The sequence below is a fragment of the Psittacula echo genome (genome assembly GCF_963264785.1).
Source record: "Psittacula echo genome assembly, chromosome: 26".
Taxonomy (NCBI): Eukaryota; Metazoa; Chordata; class Aves; order Psittaciformes; family Psittacidae; genus Psittacula; species Psittacula echo.
Genome location: NC_137761.1, coordinates 2740819 through 2760702, shown reverse-complemented (window position 1 = coordinate 2760702; position 19884 = coordinate 2740819). Strand labels below are relative to the sequence as shown.

Genomic DNA, 19884 nt, shown 5'->3' with positions numbered 1-19884 from the left:
CCCACGAGCGCTGGGAGAGGGTGGGAGGTTGCTCCACAACAAAGCCGTTAATGTAAACGGGACCCTTATCCCGCGCCGGGCTGGGCTTCCTGCTCCCAACTTCCCGCCGAGATAAGGGAGGCCGCGCTGGCGCCAGGCGCTGCCGCCGGGGCTGGGGCCACCCAGGGGCACGGGGGGCACGGGGACCCCTTGTGACCCACAGCACAGCCCCATGCGTCCCACTGGCCGTGACCTCCCTGCAGCTCCGGCCACACTGGGCCCGTTGGGGACATTCTGCTCTGGCTGCTTCCCGCTGGCTCTTGGCAGTGTCAGGGCTGGGGCAGGAAAGGGCCTGGAGCAGGGACAAGGGGAGATGCTCTTTAGACAAGGGGCTGAGTCATGGACAGGGATAAAGCCAGTGGAGGGACAGGCAGGACACGGCTCCTGCCTCAAGGGGCCCCAGGCAGAGGTGACGTTGGGGGTGCCTGGGATCTACCCAGGGTGAGGGCTGGGACAGGACATGGCTCCCCTGGAGCCCTCCCCAAGCACACGCAGCTGCTCAGGTGCTGCTCAGGTTTATTGGGGTCTCTGTGATGGCGGAGCAGGGTCCCAGCACTGGGTGTCCATCAGCTCCATCAGCATGGGGCAACAAGCAGGCAGGCCTGGGGAGAGCAGAGAGGTACAGAGGGTGAGGACTCCCTTACAGCACCATGGCTGCACCCCTCAGCCCCCAGGAGCGCCATGACCAGGCTCTTGTTACCCCCCAAGCACCACTGTTGGGCTCTTACCACCCCCCGAGCACCATGGCTGGGCCATTGTCCCCCAAAGGCCCCATGACTGGGACCCCAGCATCCCCCCAGGCACCACAGCCAGGCCCTTGTCCCACCCCAACCACCACAGCTTGGGCCCTGTTCCCCCCAGCCGGGCAGGGCACTCACCCATCCCTGCGCAGGGCAGGCAGGAGGCACCGGGGGCCGGTCCATCCCTAGTCCAGCAGCTCATGGATGCACCAGCTGCAGAGCAGGAGGTACACGCACTCCCGCAGCAGCCGCAGCAGCCAGGAGCCCAGGCGCAGCCCCAGCGAGGCGCCGGCAGGTGCCGGCAGTGCCACGGCCCGCACCGATCGCCTCGAGGTGCCCAGCGGCCGGGCTCGGAGCAGGCGCATGGCCGAGGGCTCAGCGGGGTCTGATGCGGGGACGTGGCCGTGCGGGTGCGCGGCGAGCGCTGGAACCTGCTCCATTCTCTGTGCTTTAAAAGCCTCCACAATAGCGGGGGTGCAGCGGGGGGAACACAGCCAAGGAACCCTTTTGTTCTGAGCTGGCCTCACCCCCCCCGTCCTGCTCCCCCCCAAGCCCCGGAGGGACGGGCAGAGCCGAGCACGAGCGCGATGCAGACCAGGCTGAGCGCAGCAGGTTTATTCAGTGCTGGCAGGCAGCAGCTTTATTCAGTGCCATACCCAGGGGTGCTCATGGGGCCTTCACCGGCGGGACGTGCGCTCCTCCTCCTCATTTTCCAGCTCGTAGGCAGGCCGGTACCGGTCCCGGCCCTGGCTGTCGGTGTAGCGCAGCGCCGGGTTCTTGAGTGTGTTGGCCATGCTCCCCAGGGACGTGTAGCTGCAGAAGGAGAAGGCAGCTGCCAGGCTGCATCCCAGGGCACTGGCTGTGCCAAGCGGGGCGGGCAGCACCGGACACTAACCCCTTGTCATACAGGACGCAGTAAGGGACAAAGAGCTGGCGCAGGAACTCCCAGATGTCCCGGTAGGTCCAGTCCTGCAGGCAGAATTGGGCAGGGGTTGACACAGAGATCCCAGAGGAGACAACTGCCCCCCCCCCGCAAGAGCACACAGGGGAGCCCCAGAGTGCTCCTGTCCCTCCTGGTGCATCCCCAAATGTGGGAAAAGCCCCTCTTTTGGCAGGAAGGAGCCCGGTCTGGAAGCACCAGGCAGCCTGGCTGCAGTGAGGGGCACCCATCTGTGCAACAGGGTGGGAAATGCTCTGGGGGAAGCCCTCCAGGATGGGTGTGGGTTAGTGCCTGCTTCCAGCTCCATCATCTCAACCTGCCCCAGAGCAAGAGGAGGCCACGTACCAGCAAGGGGTTCACCCGCATATACAGGGGCCAGCCGGGGTCCGTCAGGCACATGGGGGTCAAGGTGCGTGAGTAGGGGTCTGTGCGCCGCGTCCCCATCAGCACGGCCTCCAGCTGCGGCTGCTGCTCCTTCAGGTGCACCAGAGCCTCCCGGATGGAGCCCTCCACGGTGCAGAGCTGCACCTTGTACCTGTGCAGGCAGGGCGGGAGCTGCTGTGGGGCTGCGGGGCTCCCTGCTCACCCCACAGCTGCCCCTCGCCCCCAGCACCTCTGCACAGTGGCCTGGATGAACTGCTCCATCTCGGGGAAGGGGGACACGGTGCGGATGTAGAGCACCTGCAGCTTCTCCTGCCTCGCTGGGTACCGTCTGTGGAGAGACCCATCTCACAGGGGCTCCGTAGCCCTGGAATCCACGTGTACCCCAGAGCTGCACAGTGGAGAGCCCCGGAGCCCTGCCTGGAGCCCATGGGACCCCGTCAGCCTGCCCCAGGCCGGGTACCTCTCCACAGCAGCATGGACGAGGTGCAGCAGGGCCGTGCAGTCCTTGCCCCCGTTGAAGCCCACGCAGAGCTGGGCCAGGCTGTACCGCTCCAAAGCCTCCTCGATGGTCCGCAGTGCTGCTGCCACCTTCTGCCCCAGGGCTGAGCCTGCCGGGACCGGACAGTCGGTGCTCGCCCAGGGTTACGCTGCCTCGGTGCTGCCCCAGGGCCTGCGGTACCTTGGCCTTCAGGCACATCTTGTCTCCAGACACACCATGGAGCCTGGAGCCAAGAGCTTGCATAACCCGGAGGTCTGTGCCATGGATGGGACAGGGATCCCGCCAGCACCATGGCACAGCTTCCTCCAGCACAGGCTGTGCTCTCAGGGACCGGCACTGGGTAGCCTGAATTGGGGTTCTGGGTCCCACTCCCACCTGTGGCTGTGGCAGTAGCAGGGCCGCAGCACCCCTCAAGCCCCCCAGAACAGGCAGACTCTGCTCCCAGGTTGGTCTTCCCACTGCACTGGTCCTGCGAGGCTGGGCACTGCTTTACAGTGAGGGTGGTAAATGCCTGGCACAGGCTGCCCAGAGAGGTGGTGAATGCCCCATCCCTGGAGACAGCCAAGGCCAGGCTGGAGGTGGTTCTGAGCAACCTGCTCCAGTTGGAGATGTCCCTGCCCATTGCAGGGGCTGGACTGGATGAGCTCTGGGGGTCCCTTCAACCCAAACTGTTCTGCGATTCTATGATTCCCTGTACCTGACTCAGCCAGGCCATAAACCTCCGTGGCCGCCAGCGCGATGCAGTCCGTCACCAACGGCACAACAACGCCCGGCGGCAGCTTCTCCATCAAGAAGCGATGCGCTTCCTCCAGGTCCTGCTCCGACTCCGAGTCCAGCATCAGCTTCACCTGGTAGTAGTTACTGGCCCAGTCCGGGTAGGAGCCCAAACTGACACGGCCCTGGAAGGCAGCATTGACCTGGTCCAACGCGGGTGCGATGAACACCTCGTCGGCCGCCACGTAGATGGCACGGGAGTGGAACCGGGTCTGCTCGCTGCGGAAGAGGTGGGCGAAGCCGTCCAGGGCGCGCTCCATCAGCGCCGGGATGCCGGGGAAGATGTAGACGTTGTGCACGCTGACCAGCGGGTACTTGAAGGCGCTGCCCATGCCATAGTTGAGGCGGGAGGACGTGGGGACACGCGCCAGCTTCATCTCGGGGCACTGCGCGTCCATCACACCGAAGAACCGGTGCACCAGTGCCACCAGCTCGGGGTGGGGAGCGACCTGCTCGCCAAAGGCCCTGGCCACGGCCTCGAAGGTCACATCGTCGTGCGTGGGGCCGATGCCCCCCGAGGTGAGCACGAAGGTGAAGCGGGCGGCGAAGGCGGCCACCTCGCCCGCGATGGCCTCCACGTCGTCGGGCACCACCGAGATCCGCGCCACCCGCACGCCCAGGGCGCGCAGCCTCCGGCACATGAAGAACGAGTTCGTGTCCTGCGTGTGGCCCTGCGGGGGAACGGAGACACCGGTGAAGGGGGGGGGGAGGTCCCGGGGCAGCCCCCTCGCGCCCCCCGCAGCCCCGGCCGCACCTTGAGGATCTCGTCGCCGATGATGATGATGCCGGCGGTGCTGCCCCGCGCCGCGGCGGGGCCGGGGGCCGCCATGGGGCGGGAAGAGGCGGCGCGCAAGGCCCCGCCCGCCCGCAGCGCGCCCCGCAGAGCCCCCCACATGGACCCTGCGCGCCGCTCCGCCGCTCTCAGGCCGCGGCACCGCCTCACGCTCCCATTGGACGGCGGCGCGTCCGTCACAAGGCGCTGCGGGCGCGGATTGGTCAGGAGGCGGGACCCGGCGGGGACAGAACCATCGCGGATGGGCGGGGGAACGGCGGCCGCTCCCCCGTTGTGGCCGTGGGCCCGCCCGGCGGGTGAAGGCATGTGCGGCGCCGCGGGACTCCGGGAGCTCTGCCCCCCGTCCCTCCCCACAGGCACCGGAGCGCTCCAGCCCCCCCCCAACACCGCCCCCCATCATCACCCCCATCCCCAAACACCGGGAGGAGCCCCCCCCGCGGTACCGGGCGCCCCCCGCCGCCCCGGTCCCAGCGCAGCACACAGGAGCTCCCAAACAAACATCTCTTTATTGACGATAGAAACAGGCACCAACCCCGGGGCTGAGCCGCCACTGCTGCAGCGCCCGGTAGCACCGGGAGGCGTGGGGCAAAACTCCCCGAGGGTGATGCTGAGGAGGAAGGTGCTGGCTCGGCTCGGGCCGGGGGCCTCTCACTTCTCCGGCTTCTTGGGCAGCGGCCGGCGGAAGAGCAGGATGTGCGGCTCTGCGGGATAACGGGGGCGGGGGGCGGTGTCAGGCCGGGCCCCGCGGCCGCAGCCCCCCCCCTCCGAGGCTTACCTGGCTCGTGGATCATGTAGTGCACCCAGCCCTGGCTCTGCTGCACGCCCAGGTTCCGCCACTCCGACTCCGAGAGCAGGTGGGTCTTGGGCACCAGCTTCGCGATGTCCTTGGGCAGCATCACGTGCCTGCAACGCAGAGGCCTCAGCCGGGACCGGGGACACCGGGGCCCACCCGCCCCGGGGAACCGATACCGGACATCCCCGCCCGCCAAGTGCGCCATTACCGGGACACCCCCTCTTTACTAAGCAGCCATTAAGGGGACATCTCCCCCGCTCCCACCCCCAAGTGAGCCGTTATCGGGGCATTTACCCCCCGCGTGAGCCGCTACCGGGACAAGCCCCCCCGAACAGAGCCGTTACCGGGCCACCCGCATCCCCTACCCCTCAGGAGCGCCCCCCCCGGGGGCCCCCGCCGCCTCACCGGTACTCGAACTCCTCATCGTCGTACTTGTCGGAGTAGTAGATCTGTTTGTGCGCCATGACCCGTTCCTGCGGCCGCCCCTCCCCGCCGCCCCCGCCGCGCCCTCACCTCAGCGGCCGTTGGCGCTGCCCCCCCCCGCGCGGCGCTTTCAAACGCCGCCGCCCCGCGCGCTCAATGGTCGGCGCCGCGCAGCGGGCGGGGCGGGGCGGGCTCCCATTGGCTGCCGCTCGCAGGGCGCCGCTCGCCCGCGGAGGCCAACCCGGAGCGCTATTGGGAGAGCCGGGTCACGTGGCGGGGGCGCGGTGAGGCCGTGCTGGAGGGTGCGGGCCGGAAGTGAGTTGCTGGCGCGGTGCGGGGCGGTGCGGGGTCGGGGGGCAGCTGTGCGGGCGCCGCCGGAACCGGAGGAGGCCGGCGGGAGACCCATGGTGCCCCGGTGAGCGCTGAGGGCCGGCCCGGGCGGGGGGAGCCGCCGCCAGGGGCCGCGGCGGGGTTGGCGCGGCCTGCGCGGCGCCCGCAGGAGCGGCCGGGCCGTGGGGCCGGGTCCTCGCCGCTCGCTGCCCCGCGGGGCCTCCCCTATGCCGGCCGCTCGGTTGTGTCCAGGTCTCGGTTCGCTGCGGTGCCCGCTCCCGGGGCGGCGGTTGCGGTGCGTGCCCGGGGCGTGTTGCTGCGCTCCTGCTCCGATCGCCCTGTGCGGGGTGTGCAGGGGCAGCTTGGGCGTCGCTGCCGGGGCTGGGGGGTCCCCGGGACCCCATAGAACGGCCTCAGCGGGGACAAGGCACCGTCCCGTTTCCAAGGGAGCCGTGCCCTCAAGCTCTGCCTGTGCTCCGCAGGGACAAGCCGTGGAGCAGCCGCGGGTGATGCCGACCGGGGTGGACGTTCCACCTTGCGGGTCTTTGCCCCCCCCCGCGGCGCCTGTCCGCTACAGGCTGTTCCTGCTTCTCCGGTTGAGCTGCGGAGCTCCCTGGCTGTGGGTTGTGCGGACGAGTATCCTGGGCCCTGCCAACCTTGGCCCCCTGTGTCCGAACGGCCTCATCACCACCAAGGGGGTCTGGCGCGGTGCTGCCAACCTGCGCTGTTGCACTTGCCAAGCAGGGCCCTCATCGCAGTAATCGCGTTAGCGCCCGCCCGGGCTCTGGCGCAGGCCCCAAATAAGGGCAGGATTGCTGCAAGGAAGTAAATCACGTTGCTGCCCAGCGCTGCTCGGCCTTGGCCGGGCACTGGGGGTGGGAAGGGCAGGGGCTGTGGAGCTGCTCCTGCTTTGCTTGCCTTGTTTTTCCCTTGCAGAGCTTCCTGCCCTTCCTGGCTCCCCCCTCGGAGCCTCTTCCCGTGTCTTTCTTCTCCACCGCTCCCCTGGGAGACTGTGGAGTGCTGGGGGCTCTGCATGTCCTTGTGGTGCCAGCCAAGGGGGTGGCAGGAAGGGGCAGCTCTGCCCCTCCTCCATCCCAGGCTGCGTTTGCTCTCCCTGTGTGCGTGTGGCTGCTTTGTGCTGGTTTTGGGGGTTGGCTCCAACCCCCATTTCCATTTGCTGGTGTGGCAAGGTCTGAGCAGAGTCAGGCCTCATGCTCCTTCCCAGCACATCCCAGCTCCATCCCTCCTCAGATGGGAAGCAGGCGGCTTCCTGGATCTCTTGCCCCGTGGTGGCAGTGCTGCAGCCCTGTGGTCAGTGATGAGGAGGAGGAGCAGGGTTTGCCTCGGTGCGAGGGCCAGCAGGGCAGGGCTGGCTAACTCCCTGTTTGTCCCCGAACCGCAGGTCGGATGCCACACGAGAGGGGCTGTGCGCTTCTGTTCCCTGCCCGGGGCCTGCCCTGCCCTCCGCGGCGATGGAGTACGTGGTAAGGACCGCGGTGGAGGGCGAGGTGGCTTCGGTGGTGGATCCTGCCTCCCCTCTCTCCTTGCTGGCAGGGCCTCAGCCTCCTCCTCACATCTCCGCTGGCATGTCCTGGCCCCTCTTCTCAGCAGCAGAGAGGTGCTGACAAGGAACATGTAGGTGCCATATGATGCTCTTGTGATTGGAGTGGTGGTTTTCTGCTTTCTCCCTGCCCTGGAGGCTTGGGGATGTCTCCGTTGTTGGACCAAGAGGGTCTCTTGCCCTCGGCAAGGCGCGTACGTGCGGCAGCAGCCGGCACACGGCTGCCTGCTCCTCGCTGCAGCTTCTTGCCAAACCACTGGTGTGTTCCAGGTCTGTGACTCAGCTCCCACTTTGTGTTTCCTGGGACGATGTAGGGCCAGCGCCTGGGAGCACAGCCTCGAGCGTTCCCTCTCTGCTCCTCGCCTCAGGCTGAGTGTGAAGGCCCAGCCCCAGGCACCCAAAAGTAGCCCTCGTCCCTCTGCCTGTCCTGTGTGTGGCGAGGGGAAGGGCAGCTGCCTGCTGGATGGGGCTCATTGCTGCATCTTCAGGCAGGGCCCTTGTTCTGTGGCCTCTGCCTTCTGTGCTCTGAGCCTGCTGGAAAGGGCTCTTGGATGCCCAGGATCGGGCTGTGGTGGCAGTTCCTTGTCTCTCCAAGGGCTGAGAGCAGCAATATATCTTGTGACTGTGCAGTGCAGGCCGGTGGGGCAACATGGGCTGAGTGGCCTGAGGAAGTTCTGATACAATCAGAAATGGCTCCATCTTGGAAAAGCAGAGGCCTGTGTGCGGCTCCGGGGGTATCAGGGATGGCTGCTCCAAGCCCCATTGTCTGGCCGGGCCCTGAGCTGGTGGGAAGGGGCTGAGGAACCCCCCCACCCCCTTTGCAATTCCCTTCTGCTCTTCCCTGGGGAAGCGCTTGTGCACACGGAGCTGCTGCTGCCGTGCCAAGGGATTCTGGCCCCACATCCGCCACTGGCCGGGCCCTTGGTGGCTCCCCCCGGCAGCGGGGGGCTGCGGCTGCCCCTCGCGGGGCTGGCGGCTTCCTGGCTCCCTGGCCCCGGCTTCCTGCTTTTCTTTAGTGCCGTGGCCACGGGAAGGTCACAGCACGGGGGCCCCCGGCGGGGACGAGCTCGTCGGAGGACAGCACCGCGGGCTCCCGGCGCCAGTGGCAGCTGAGGTGGGGCTGGCGTCGCGGCGCTCCAGCACCGGGAGGGTGATGAACCCACCGGCGTGAGCCGCGGCCCCTCGCAGCGGGCTGGAGCCTATTTCCAGCTCGGTCCTGGCTTCATTTCCCTGTCCCCGTGGCGGGGTGCCAGAGCTCGGGAAGTGGGGCTGGCAGCCGGGTCCAAGCAGGGAGAGCCCTTCCCTTGGGCTGGATTGACCCGGGTTTGGCGCTGTGGCTGGTGCTGAGCAAGGCCCCTGCCTGTGGTGGGTCAGAGGGGTTGAAATTCCTGCTTCAGCCATGTGAGGTGGAAGCAGGGAGAAGGAGAAGGAAGGAGAGAGGCTTTTCCCCCTCAAGGAGGCTCATACGGATTGATGGTGCCGCCGGTGCGTTGGGAAGGGGGGAGCGGGTGCCCCCGACCCCCGCACCCGCTGTTGGGGGCTCCTCGCGCTGCAAGGGGCCGCGGTTTGCTCCCCGCTCGCTCCCTCCCGCTGGCTCCGCCTGTGACCTTGATTTTTCCGCTCCAGATAGGCGCAGGGTCCCCTCCCCTCGCCGCCAGCCCCTCCTGCGCTGCAGCCCCTGCCTGTGAGTCAGCACGGCCCTTCCGAGCAGCGGCGGCCGCTCAGCCCCGCGCCCGCCGGGCTGCGGGAAGCAGCAGCCGTGAGCAGCAGCAGCCGCCTCTCTCGCCCGCGCTGAGCCCACCTGTATCCTGCTCCTTGCGCATCCTCCTGCTCCCAAGGGATCGCTGTCCCTGCATCCCCGCCGGCTGCGAGCGCCGCTGGCACCTCAGCATCGCGGCCGCCTCCCGGCGCCGGGCGCCGCTGGCCCCCGGCAGAGCCCGGCGAGCCAACGGCGGCCGCCCGCTGCCGGCACGTGGGTTGCGTGGCTTTGGCCACCACAGAAGGACCTTGTTCGCTCCTGGCCGGTGCTCGCAGCGGGGCTGGGCCGGGCTTGGATGCGCTCTGAAGCTGCCTTGTCTCAGGGCGTTAAATATTCATGCTTCTGATTTCCTCTTAGCGGGGCTGGAGCCAGCTGCGTGCGGGGCAGCAGCGCGGGACCGGGCCGAGGGGCTGCAGCCAGCCCCGCCTCAAGACAATGGGATTTGCGGCGGAGCAACGCGGGGCCGTGGGGCTTGAGGAGCTCCGGGCTGGGGGCCGAGTGCGCTGAGCCCCCCCGGGGCGTCGCCACAGCCCCGTTTCCTCCGCGCCGCAGCGGGGTTGAGCTCTGTCCATCCGGATCCGCACATCCTTTGCTGACGCCGCTCGGGATCGATCGGCTGCGCCGACACGGAGCCGAGCAGCCCCCGGCCGCGCTGCCTGGCGCCCCGGGGTCGGCTCTCGCTGCCGGCCATGCCGAGCTGCCGCAGCCCCGGCACGGAGCTTGGCCGGGGCTTGTGCCTGGGGGCAGCTTCCGCGTTGGGACCCTCCATGGGGCCCCCGTGAGCCCCGAGCGGCAGCTCCCGGCGGGCCGGGCCGGCGCCCTGCGCTCAGCATGGATCTCCTGCAGAAGAGCAAATACAGCCACCTGCGGAATGAGTCCGTCTCCTCCCTGGAGGAGGCTGTGGGGGTCCCGGGCTCCCCGGTGGACTCCCTCCCAGGCACACGGTCGCTGTCTGCCTCCTTGTCGTCCTCCTCCCTCTGCCCCGCGGCGCCTCTCGGGGAGCTGTCTCCCGAGTCTGAGGACAGCCCCACCACCCTCTGCTCCTTCTTCCCCAAAATGGCCAACCTGAAGCTCTCCAACCCCGCCAACCTGCTCAGCCTGCGTGGCTCTTTGGGCAGCGGCAGCCCTGGGGAGCCCCCGGCACCGGCACCAGGGGGAAACGGCAGCCCCAGCTCAGCGGGACCTGTTGCTGTCTGTTCCCAGGATATGAACAAGCTGAGCTGCGGGAAGAAGACGCGGGTGGAAGGCGGCCAGCTCGGGGGAGACGAATGGACCCGGCACGGCAGCTTCGTCAATAAGCCCACCCGTGGCTGGCTGCACCCCGATGACAAGGTCATGGGCCCCGGGGTCTCCTACCACGTCCGTGTGAGTGCTGGGGACTGGGGTGGGGGGGTGTGTGTGGGAAGGGTGATGGTGGGGATTTGGGGACCTCCTGGCATGCTCCTTGGGGGTGGTAGGTGGGCAGTGGGGTTCCTGGGGTGGTCAGGCTGACCCTGCTCTCTCCCCCAGTATATGGGCTGCGTGGAAGTCCTGCAGTCCATGAGGGCTTTGGATTTCAACACCAGGACGCAGGTCACCAGGTGAGCTCTGCCTTTTTGGGGGGATCTGAGCCCCACGCAAGCTCCTGGGGATGTGTGGGGCTTTTGGGGGGGCCTGGCTGCCTGCAGCAGCCATATCAGATTCACACCAATGTGCTTCCCCTGCTCAGAGAGCCCTGTTTGTCACCCTGTCCCTTCTGTGCTGGTCTTGGGGGGGGGTGTCACTGCCTGGGAGAGGGGACTGACATCCTGCTTGCTCCCTGCAGGGAGGCCATTGGCCTGGTGTGCGAGGCCGTGCCCGGTGCCAAGGGAGCTGTGAGGAGGAGGAAGGTGAGGCTGGGCTGGGGGGGCTCAGCTGCATCAGTGCTGAGGATGAGGTGCCCATCTCTGCTGGGAGGGGCTGCAGGATGTGACCTGGGTACCATCTCCCCACACTGCTCTTTGTCCCCAGCCCTGCGGCCGCTCCCTCAACTCCATCTTGGGCAAGAGCAACCTGAAGTTTGCTGGCATGCCCATCACCCTGACCATCTCCACCAGCAGCCTCAACCTCATGGCCTCTGACTGCAAGCAGGTGAGAGCAGGGGGGAACCATGTCAGGGTCTTCAGGTGAGCAGGAATCCTGCTGAGGGACAGGGGATGTCCCCAGTCTCTTAAGAGATGTCTTGGTGGGCTGTGACCTGCGGGGTGCCCATCTCCCCCCAGTCCCTGGGGGCAAAGAGGTTGGGGCGATGCCCCAGAGACTGAGAGACCCAAGTCCGCTGCCCTGGGGCCAGTGGGTTTTGATCCCACTCCCTGTGGGTGCCCCAGACCTTCTCCTGGTGGCCTGTGGCTCCTAACACCACAGCGTGGAGGAGCGTGTATTGGGAGGAGCAGGAGGTGCCAGAGGAACTCCTGGCTGTGTCTAACAACCTCTCTACCGTGCAGATCATTGCCAACCACCACATGCAGTCCATCTCCTTCGCTTCTGGGGGAGACCCGGTGAGTACAGGGAGTCCCCATCGCATGTGCCCTGCCCCGGGCTGGGGCTCGGTGCCTCCCTGCACCCGTCTCACCGCTGGTGTCTCGCCCGCAGGACACAGCCGAGTACGTCGCCTACGTTGCCAAAGACCCCGTCAACCAGCGAGGTGAGGCTGCTCTGGGGATGTTGAGGCTCAGCTGAGGGTGGCACTGGGCCCCTGTGAGGAAGCTCTGGGGTGCGTAGGGAAGGCTCAAGGGATGAGGGACTTGGAATCATGGAATGGGTTGGGTTGGAAGGACCTGAAAGCTCCTCCAGCTCCAACCCCTGCCACGCACAGGGACACCTTCCACTAGAGCAGGATGCTCCAAGCCCCGTCCAGCCTGGCCTTGGACACTGCCAGGGATGGGGCAGCCACAGCTCCATTCAACCCATTCCAGTTCCCCACCACCCTCACAGGGAAGAGCTTCTGCCTAAGAGCTCATCTCCATCTCCCCTCTGGCAGGTTAAAGCCATTCCCCTTGTCCTGTCCCTGCATCCTTTGTCCAAAGCCCCTCTCCAGGTTTCCTGTAGCCCCGCCAGGCACTGGAGCTGCTCTAAGAAGCAAGCCTGGGAAGTTAGATCTTATTTATCGTGTCTCCTGCAGCCTGCCATATCCTGGAGTGCCCCGAGGGCTTGGCGCAGGACGTGATCAGCACCATTGGGCAGGCCTTTGAGCTGCGCTTCAAGCAGTACCTGAAGAACCCCCCGAAGCTGGTGACGCCCCACGACAGGTAAGGGCAGTGGAGGGGAAGGCGGGAGGGTGCCCGGGTTTAGAGGGGGATGTCAGCTGCTCACCTGGGCTGTGCCCCCCCCAGAATGGCTGGGTTTGATGGATCTGCCTGGGATGAGGAAGAGGAGGAACCAGCCCCCGATCACCAGTACTACAACGACTTCCCTGGCAAGGAGCCTCCCATTGGGGGGGTCGTGGACATGCGGCTGCGGGACGGAGCTGCTCAGACCCCCAATCACTTGGGGGCCACGCTGGTAAGGCTCCAGGCACGGTCCTGTGGGGAGTTCCATGGTCCAAGGGCGATGCAGGGACCCCATGGTGTGTGTCTCTCCAGCACCTCTATCTCACGGGGTGCCTGGAAGGGGTGGGCAGGGCAGGGGGACTCACCTCCACCTCTCACTGCAGCCTGTCGGCCAGTCCAGCGGGGAGTACGACCCCCAGAAGCAGCACGCTCCTGCCCAAGGTAACAGGATGGCCATAGCTGGTCCCCATCTGCCTTCCTGGACACAGTGGGTGCTGGGTTTAGGGCTGGAGCCCTGCTCACCATGGTGCTCTTAGCAGGAGTGAGAGAGAAATACCCGGCTCCGGTAGGTGCATCCGGCCGCACGGACCTGTTTGATGACCCATCTTATGTCAACGTGCAGAACATGGACAAGACCCGCCAAGCATCGGCTGCCAGCACCCCCGCGACGGCCAACGGTAGCACCCAGAGAGACCTCTTTGACATGAGTGAGTGGTGCAGGGCCGGGGGGGGTGCCAGTGGGCTTGGCCATGGTCCCACCGCCGCTCCTCTCTCCCTGCAGAGCCTTTTGAAGACGCTCTGCGTGTCCCCCCGTCCGTGCCCGTGGGGCTGCCCCCTCCCCAAGTGGTGGCCTCCATGGAGGAGCAGCTGAGACGAGAGCCCTGGTACCATGGGAAAATGAACCGCAAGGAGGCCGAGAAGCTGCTGAAGGTGAACGGAGACTTCCTGGTGCGGGAGAGCACCACCACCCCGGGGCAGTATGTGCTGACCGGCCTGCAGGGAGGGCAGCCCAAGCATCTGCTGCTCGTGGATCCTGAGGGAGTGGTGAGTCCATGCAACGCCCCAGGGATGGAGCTTGGCGCAGTTAGGGGGGGTTTCAAGAGCCTCGAGGGCTCCTGGGGAATGCCACTGGGTTGGTTTGGAGGCTGGAGGGGGCCTGGGGCTGCGTGGGGACCCCTTGGGCCTCCTGTTGGCAGCGGCAGCCTCCTGAGTGTCCCTCCCCTGGCCCACAAGGTGCGGACAAAAGACCACCGCTTCGAGAGCGTCAGCCACCTCATCAGCTACCACATGGACAATCACCTGCCCATCATCTCGGCCGGCAGCGAGATGTGCCTGCAGCAGCCCGTGGAGAGGAGACTCTGAGTGCCCTGGGGTGCATCCCCCCGGCCCCGCTCCCTGCCCAGGGCACCCTTGGACTCTGAGCTGAGTGCTCTGCCGGGACTGAGCATGGACGCGGCCGGGGCCTGTCCCCGCTGGTGCGGCGTGAGCTGCCGGCGTGGCCGAGGGGGGGGTCTCTTCTTGCCAAAGCCCCTGCTGTGCCCCCCAGCTCCAGCCTTCACACAGCAGCTCAGTTCCTGCCACAGCCTGGCCCCACTGCTGGCCCGCAGCCGCTCGCACCCAACGGCATGGGCAAGGGGATGGCGGAGCTGAGCCCCCGGGGTGCAGAGGGGGGCACAGCCCCCCCAGCCCCATTCTGACTGTACCCGGTCACTTTACGTGTTAACTGTGCCTTGACCCGCAGGTCCCACACTCTTATGCAATGGGGGGGGGCTGGGGATGGAGCCCCCCCTCCCTATGCTCCCAACCCCACCGTGCTCCTTCCCAGGATGTGGCCCGGGGGGTGGCGGGAGGGCCCCCCCCATGCATGGTGTTCCTCCCCAAGCCAAAGCGCAGCCCTGCCCCGGGCCCTGCTCTACCAAAGGAACCGGCGCTCGGTATTAAAGTTGGTATTTCTCTAGGCCGTGCCTGGTGTCACGGCGGCACCGGCCGCGGCGTCGCGCATCCACCGGCACGTGGCCCCCTCCGTTCGTCCCCCCCGCGCCTTCCCCGTGGTCCGCTCCGCTCCTCCCCGCGGGCGCTGCACATGGTCCGTCTCGGTCCGCTCCACCCCGCCCAGCGAGCTGGAGTTGGTGCATTCCCCCCCACGCGGGACTATGCACATGGTTCATCCCATTGCGGGCCCTCGCCCAGCGTCGCCCTGCGCTTGGGCCGCGATGTGATTGGCTGCGCACCGCCCTCTTGGGCGGTGATTGGATCGACCGGGACCGCTCCGCCCCTGCCCGTGGTGATTGATTGGCTCCGCCCCGCCCCTCGCGCAGTGATTGGCTCCGCGCGGGACCCGGTTGCGGGTGGCGGCGGCGGGGCCATGGCGCGGTGGCGGCGGTGAGGGCCATGGCGGCCCCGCACGCGGAGAAGCTGGAGGGAGGCGTCCCGGCCCCGCCGCCCCCCCCGGGGCCCCCGCACCCCGCGGGCAGCGCCGCCGCCGGCGGGCCCGGCCGCAAGCAGGGGAAGGCAGGTGAGCGCGGGCGGACCGGGACCGGGCACGGGCATGGGCATGGGGGGGCCCGGCACCGGTTGACACGGCCCCGCTTGTCCCCGCAGGGCTGCAGATGAAGAGCCCCGAGAAGAAGCGGCGCAAGTCCAACACGCAGGTAGGGCACGGCCCGGGAGCGGGGCCGCGGCCGGGAGCGGGGCCGCTCTGAGCGCCGCCGCCTCCCGCCGCAGGGCCCCGCCTATTCGCACCTCTCGGAGTTCGCGCCGCCGCCCACCCCCATGGTGGATCATCTGGTGGCCTCCAACCCCTTCGAGGACGACTTCGCGGCGCCCAAAGCGGGCGCAGCCGCCGCCGCCTCGTTCCTCGGCAGCCCCGTCCCCTTCGGCGGCTTCCGCGTCCAGGGCGGGATATCCCCGCAGGTGCCCCCCGGGTACGGCGGCGGCCCCCAGCCCCTGCGGCGCCAGCCCCCGCCCTTCGCCCCCGGGCAGATGGGCCCGGCCTTCAGCATGGCCCCGCAGGGCCCCGGCTACGGGCAGCCGGGCGCCGTGGGCTTCCCGGGGCAGCCCTTCGGGCAGCCGCTGGGGCCGAGCTTCAGCCCGCCCGGGGCGCCGCTGCTGCAGGGGCCGGTCGGTAGCTTCGGGCCCATGATCTCCCCGACGCTGGGGCAGCCCCCGCGGGGGGACGTGGGCCCCGGCCCGGCGCTGAACCCGCCCCCCGGGGGCCCGGCCGTGGGGCAGCGCTTCGGGCAGCCCGGCAGCCTCTTCGGACAATCCCCCCTGCAGCGGCCCGGGCAGGGCGGGCCCCCGCTGCCCCCCACCGCCAGCCCCTTCCCCGGGGCTGACCCCGGCTTCCCGCCCGGCGGCGAGGAGGGGGGCAAGAGCCTGAACCCCCTCCCCGGCGCCTTCGCCCCGGAGCAGCACTCGGGCTCCCCCGCCGCCGTCAACGGGGCCCAGCCCGGCTTCACCCCCGGCAGCGCCGGCCGCAGCGCCGGCACCCCCGAGACCAACAGCCTCCCTCCGCCCGCCCCGGGGAAGGCAGCGGGGGGCTCGGGCCATCAGCCGCCGCCGGGGCTGGTGTACCCGTGCGGGGCCTGCCGCAACGAGGTGAACGACGACCAGGACGCCATCCTGTGCGAGGCCTCGTGCCAGAAGTGGTTCCACCGGGAGTGCACCGGGATGACGGAGAATGCCTACGGGCTGCTCACCACCGAGGCCTCGGCCGTCTGGGCCTGCGACTTCTGCCTCAAGACCAAGGAGATCCAGTCCGTGTACGTGCGGGAGGGCCTGGGACAGCTGGTGGCTGCCAACGACGGCTGAGCCGCCCCCCCCCCGACCCTCCCCGCCACCGGGCACGGACTGACCCCCGGTTCTGGCACCATCTCCGACTGGAGAGACGGGGCCAGGCACCGGCTCGGTACCGGCTGTGCCATCACCAGCCCTTTGCTGGGGAAGGGGAGGGCTCCGATGGCCCCCTTACATACTCGGGGCAGTCCTGGTGCTCTCTTCCTCTCCCCGGTGCTCGGGATGGTCCCGGTGCCTCCCCCCCCCCCCCGTTATCCCGTTTAATGGAAACTTTTGTACCGTCACCATAAACCTCTCAATCGCGCGTGTCTGTGTCTCGCTTCGTGCCCGCCGTGGGGGGGGCGGGAAACGGGGGCGGTGTCCGGTACCGGAGGGGGGCCTCACGCGCCCCGCCCCGCCGCCATCCCATTGGCCATTGGCGTCACGTGCAAGCCCCTTCCCGAGGGCGGTGACCGGCACCGGAGAAAGTTACCGGCGGGACCGCGGCACCAGGTACCGCCCCCCCCCCCCCATCAGCATCACCCCGGGGCACGGAGCCTGGAGCGGGGCTGCGGCCGCGGCTCCAACGGGAACCGCTCGGGCCGGGGGGGGAAGGCGGGTGTCGCCGGGGGGGTTTGGAGCCCCACGGGCCGGTTCCGGGTCCCTGAGTGGCAGCGGGGGCTGCCCGTGTACCCGGTACCCCCCTTCCCACCCGGTACCGCCGCCTCCCCGCGGGGCTCGGTGCCCCCGGGCCGGGCCCCGTGTCCCCCCCGTGCCGGGTCCGTTGTCCCCCGTCCACCTGCCCCGCGGCATCACCCGGCTATAAATACCCGTGTGATAGAAACCACGGGTATAAATGGAGCAGCTGCTGCCGGTGGAGGGGGTCCGGGGCGGGGGGGCGGCTGCCTGCGAGCACCGGCGCTCCCCGATCCGGGTCCGGGTCGCGTCCCTCCGCCTGTCTCCCTGCAGGTGGCTCCGGGCCGTGCCCATGGCGGAGAAACCGGAGCCCCGGGACTCGGAGAGCAGCAGCCGGGAGCCGGCGGGCAGCGAGGTGAGGGCCGGGCTGCGGGCACGGGGGGGGCCGCGGGGCCGGGACCGAGGGTGTCGCCACCCCCCTTCTCGCAGGGGCTGCCCGTGGAGACGCTGGGTCCGGAGCTGGAGCCGGAGGAGGAGGAGGAGGAGGAGGAGAATGAAGGCAGCCGGGACGCCGTCACAGGCAGGCGGCAGCGCGGGGCCGGGCAGGTTGGGGGCCGCCGCTCACCGCCGCTCTCTCCTCCTCCAGCAGTGGCCGTCGAGGCCGCAGCCGTTTCCTCTGTCCTCGCGGGGCTTGGCCCGAGCGGGGACCTGGGGCCCGGGCTCCTGCCGGGGGAGCTCGGGACCCCGCAGCACCCGGAGGAGCACCAGGACCCCGGGGCCGAGCCCCCTCGGGACGGCTCCGCAGAGCCCGGTGGTGGCGAGCAGGAAGAGCCCGATGCTGAGCCCGATGACGGGGCTGAGCCCCCCGCTGCAGGTCAGGCCCCGCGGGGGCCGGGCAGGGGGGGCCGTGCTAGGGGGCAGCCCCTCCCTGGAGGTGCCCGTCCACCCCCAGAGCCACCAGTGGAGGAAGGGACCTGCACCAGCAGCGATGATGACGTGGAGGGGCTGCGGCAACGGCGGGGCCACGAGCTCTGTCCTGGGGCACCCGCTCCCGTGCCAGCCCTGCGCCGGGGGACTCCGGGCATCAGGGATGAGGACGGGCTCAGCATGAGCAAGTACCTGCTGGGGGCTGTGGCACTGGTGGCCGTGGGGCTGCTGATTGCGTCCGGTGAGTGGGGTCCTGGGGCAGGATGGGGGTCCTGGGGCAGGGCTGGGACCCTGCATCCCCCTCATCATCCCTTCTTGTCCCCAGGTGGCATCTACGACCCAGATGGTGGGTGCTGGGCAGATGCGGGCACACGGTAGCATGCATGTGGCTGTGGTTCGATGCCTCCCTCCTGTCTGGTTCCACTCCCCAGACTCCACGGAGCATGTGGTGAACCGGGATGTGGCAGCTGGGGAGCAGGAGCCGCTGCTGCCCATTGACAGCAACGTAAGCAGGGGTCTGCAGCGGAGCTGAGCCCCCCTGAGCTGACCAGGGGCAGGCGGCACCCCCAGCTCCATCCTTCCTCTCCCCTAGGCCTCGCAGAAGAAGCTGCCACCGTCGGGTGCTGGGGACCCGCAGAGCCCGCAGTCCCTGAGCCTGCTCCTGGACAAGCTGGCCAAGGAGAACCAGGAGATCCGGCTCATGCAGGCAGAGCTGCAGGTGAGGCTTGAGGAGCCGGTGCCGCGTCCTGGTGCTGCTGCCCCCGTCCCACCTTGCTCACGGCCCCGCTGCCCCCAGGCCCACAAGGAAGAGCTGCAGGTCCTGCTGCACAGGAGCGAGGGCGAAGCGGCGGCGGCCGGGGCGCAGCAGCAGAAGCTGGAGGCAGAGAACGCTCGGCTCCGGGTGGCGCTGGAGCGGGAAGCGGCCGCGCTGCGGGAGGCCCGGGCTGAGCTGCAGCGCCTGCGGGAGGCCGCGGCACCGGAGCAGCCCCCCGGCCCCAGGGGGGACGCAGCACGGCGCGAGGGCGCGCGGTTGGCGTCGGTGCGGCGGGAGCTGGCGGGTGCCCTGGAGCGGGCACGAGGCACCGGGGGGCTCGAGGCGCTGGTGGCGGAGCTGAGCGCCCTGGAGCAGCGCCTGGGCCGGGAGCTGGAGACGGGGGGGCCCTGGAAGAAGCCGTTCAAGGCAGAGAAGAAGGAGGGCAAGCGGCACAAGAGGCACGGTGCCGGTGAGCGTGAGAGGAGCGGGCACGGCAAACCCCATGGGCACGGCAAGGACACCCGGTTCCCCCGGGAGCACAAGCAGGGCAAAGCCTGGGGGAAGCCGTCTCACGGGTCCCCCTTCAGCCGGTACCGGGCGCCCCAGGGCTGCGTTGGGGTGGCCGAATGCGCCCGCAAGGAGGGCCGGGAGGTGCTGGGGGCTGCACTGGAGCCGGTGCAGAAGACCAAGTTCCTGCGGCTGCTGGAGGAGTTCATGGGGCGGCTGGGCTGGGGGCAGCACTTTGGGGGGGTGGTGGCGCAGCTGGACGGGGCCTTCGGGGCCGATGGGGCCTTTGCCCACGATCGCCTGCGCTTCACCGACTTCGTGGATGAGGTGGAGGAGATGCTGGAGGAGGTGGCGCGGCGCGAGCGGGGCGACGAGGACGCGGCCGATGGCTTCGAGGAGTTCGTGCTGCGCCACTACAGCAGGTGAGGGGCAGCGGGGCGGGGGGGGCCGCGGGGCCCAGCCCTTGCTCCCCATCACAGCCCCCCCTTCTCTTGCAGCACCGGTGGGAAGGAGCGAGGGTGGAGACCCCCTGGCACCGCAGGGTAGAGCCACGGTGGCCGCCCCATCCCAGCCTTGACCCAGCACCCCCATGAAGGGCTCCCTTCGGGCTGGTTTTGGGGGGCTGGGGGCTGCCATCGTGCCCCCCAAGGGCCGGGTCCCCAACAAGACCCGCAGTGCGATGCTGCTGCCACGCAATAAAGTCACCGCTGGGCAGAGCTGTGCCTGCTGCGGGGGAAACGGCGTCGGGGGAAATGGGGTGCGAGGAGGGAAGGGGGCGCTGGGGAAAGGGGGCAGCGATGCGGGGGGGTCAGGGCAGGTTTTGGGGGACTCCCTCTGCACCCCCCGTCCTGCAGGGGGCGCCGTGATGCGGGCTCGCCGCCCGAGGGGCGGAGTCAGCGGCGCCGCGCCCCGCCCCGCCCTCCTCGGGCCGTACCATCGGGTTCTCCCGCGGGGGGGGGGGGCG

General features: G+C 69.1%; 5 protein-coding genes across 16 annotated transcripts; 3 read left to right on the top strand and 2 right to left on the bottom strand.

Annotated features, from left to right (window-relative positions):
* Positions 1–1456: 1456 nt before the first annotated feature.
* Positions 1457–4271, bottom strand: FLAD1 (flavin adenine dinucleotide synthetase 1; the record flags this gene model as incomplete). Its single annotated transcript, XM_080634925.1, has 7 exons — positions 1457–1592; positions 1675–1748; positions 2065–2254; positions 2333–2431; positions 2564–2711; positions 3300–4047; positions 4131–4271. 7 exons carry the CDS (start codon positions 4269–4271, stop codon positions 1457–1459), a joined length of 1536 nt encoding a protein of 511 aa, XP_080491051.1.
* A 506-nt stretch (positions 4272–4777) lies between these two features.
* Positions 4778–5446, bottom strand: CKS1B (CDC28 protein kinase regulatory subunit 1B). The gene is made up of 3 exons (XM_080634909.1): positions 5368–5446; positions 4945–5072; positions 4778–4870 (listed from the first exon to the last, which is right to left on the bottom strand). The coding sequence occupies exons 1-3, from the start codon at positions 5424–5426 to the stop codon at positions 4818–4820; spliced, it is 240 nt and encodes a 79-aa protein (XP_080491035.1). The 5' UTR covers positions 5427–5446; the 3' UTR covers positions 4778–4817.
* A 220-nt stretch (positions 5447–5666) lies between these two features.
* Positions 5667–14279, top strand: SHC1 (SHC adaptor protein 1; the record flags this gene model as incomplete). 12 transcript variants are annotated; one of them, XM_080634846.1, is made up of 14 exons in its annotated part: positions 5667–5700; positions 7118–7350; positions 10239–10400; positions 10545–10615; positions 10840–10903; positions 11025–11144; positions 11498–11551; positions 11646–11697; positions 12175–12301; positions 12386–12554; positions 12706–12763; positions 12859–13029; positions 13104–13366; positions 13556–14279. In XM_080634846.1, the coding sequence occupies 12 exons, from the start codon at positions 10242–10244 to the stop codon at positions 13682–13684; spliced, it is 1437 nt and encodes a 478-aa protein (XP_080490972.1). In that variant the 3' UTR covers positions 13685–14279. The 12 variants fall into 12 exon arrangements, with proteins under 12 accessions (XP_080490972.1, XP_080490965.1, XP_080490974.1 ...); XM_080634843.1 differs by having other exon boundaries at positions 5688–5800; positions 7118–7199; XM_080634844.1 differs by having other exon boundaries at positions 5690–5800; positions 7118–7199; positions 12862–13029.
* Positions 14280–14678: 399 nt separating this feature from the next.
* Positions 14679–16193, top strand: PYGO2 (pygopus family PHD finger 2). The gene is made up of 3 exons (XM_080634817.1): positions 14679–14837; positions 14924–14973; positions 15047–16193. The coding sequence occupies exons 1-3, from the start codon at positions 14714–14716 to the stop codon at positions 16130–16132; spliced, it is 1260 nt and encodes a 419-aa protein (XP_080490943.1). The 5' UTR covers positions 14679–14713; the 3' UTR covers positions 16133–16193.
* A 799-nt stretch (positions 16194–16992) lies between these two features.
* Positions 16993–19518, top strand: PBXIP1 (PBX homeobox interacting protein 1). Its single transcript, XM_080634746.1, has 7 exons — positions 16993–17147; positions 17222–17900; positions 17985–18005; positions 18091–18164; positions 18252–18377; positions 18456–19342; positions 19418–19518. Exons 1-7 carry the CDS (start codon positions 17085–17087, stop codon positions 19464–19466), a joined length of 1899 nt encoding a protein of 632 aa, XP_080490872.1. The 5' UTR covers positions 16993–17084; the 3' UTR covers positions 19467–19518.
* Positions 19519–19884: the final 366 nt, after the last annotated feature.

What these genes read in the sequence shown, in the direction of transcription:
- CKS1B (XM_080634909.1), bottom strand. Translation starts at nt 5,426, where the DNA reads ATGGCGCACAAACAGATCTACTACTCCGACAAGTACGACGATGAGGAG. An exon ending in GATGAGGAGTTCGAGTACCG is followed by an intron (nt 5,073 to 5,367) that starts GTGAGGCGGCGG and finishes TCTGCGTTGCAG; the next exon opens with GCACGTGATGCTGCCCAAGG. An exon ending in CTACATGATCCACGAGCCAG is followed by an intron (nt 4,871 to 4,944) that starts GTAAGCCTCGGA and finishes GTTATCCCGCAG; the next exon opens with AGCCGCACATCCTGCTCTTC.
- PYGO2 (XM_080634817.1), top strand. Translation starts at nt 14,714, where the DNA reads ATGGCGGCCCCGCACGCGGAGAAGCTGGAGGGAGGCGTCCCGGCCCCG. An exon ending in CCGCAAGCAGGGGAAGGCAG is followed by an intron (nt 14,838 to 14,923) that starts GTGAGCGCGGGC and finishes TTGTCCCCGCAG; the next exon opens with GGCTGCAGATGAAGAGCCCC. An exon ending in GGCGCAAGTCCAACACGCAG is followed by an intron (nt 14,974 to 15,046) that starts GTAGGGCACGGC and finishes CTCCCGCCGCAG; the next exon opens with GGCCCCGCCTATTCGCACCT.
- PBXIP1 (XM_080634746.1), top strand. Translation starts at nt 17,085, where the DNA reads ATGGCGGAGAAACCGGAGCCCCGGGACTCGGAGAGCAGCAGCCGGGAG. An exon ending in TGGCATCTACGACCCAGATG is followed by an intron (nt 18,006 to 18,090) that starts GTGGGTGCTGGG and finishes TCCACTCCCCAG; the next exon opens with ACTCCACGGAGCATGTGGTG. An exon ending in TCATGCAGGCAGAGCTGCAG is followed by an intron (nt 18,378 to 18,455) that starts GTGAGGCTTGAG and finishes CGCTGCCCCCAG; the next exon opens with GCCCACAAGGAAGAGCTGCA.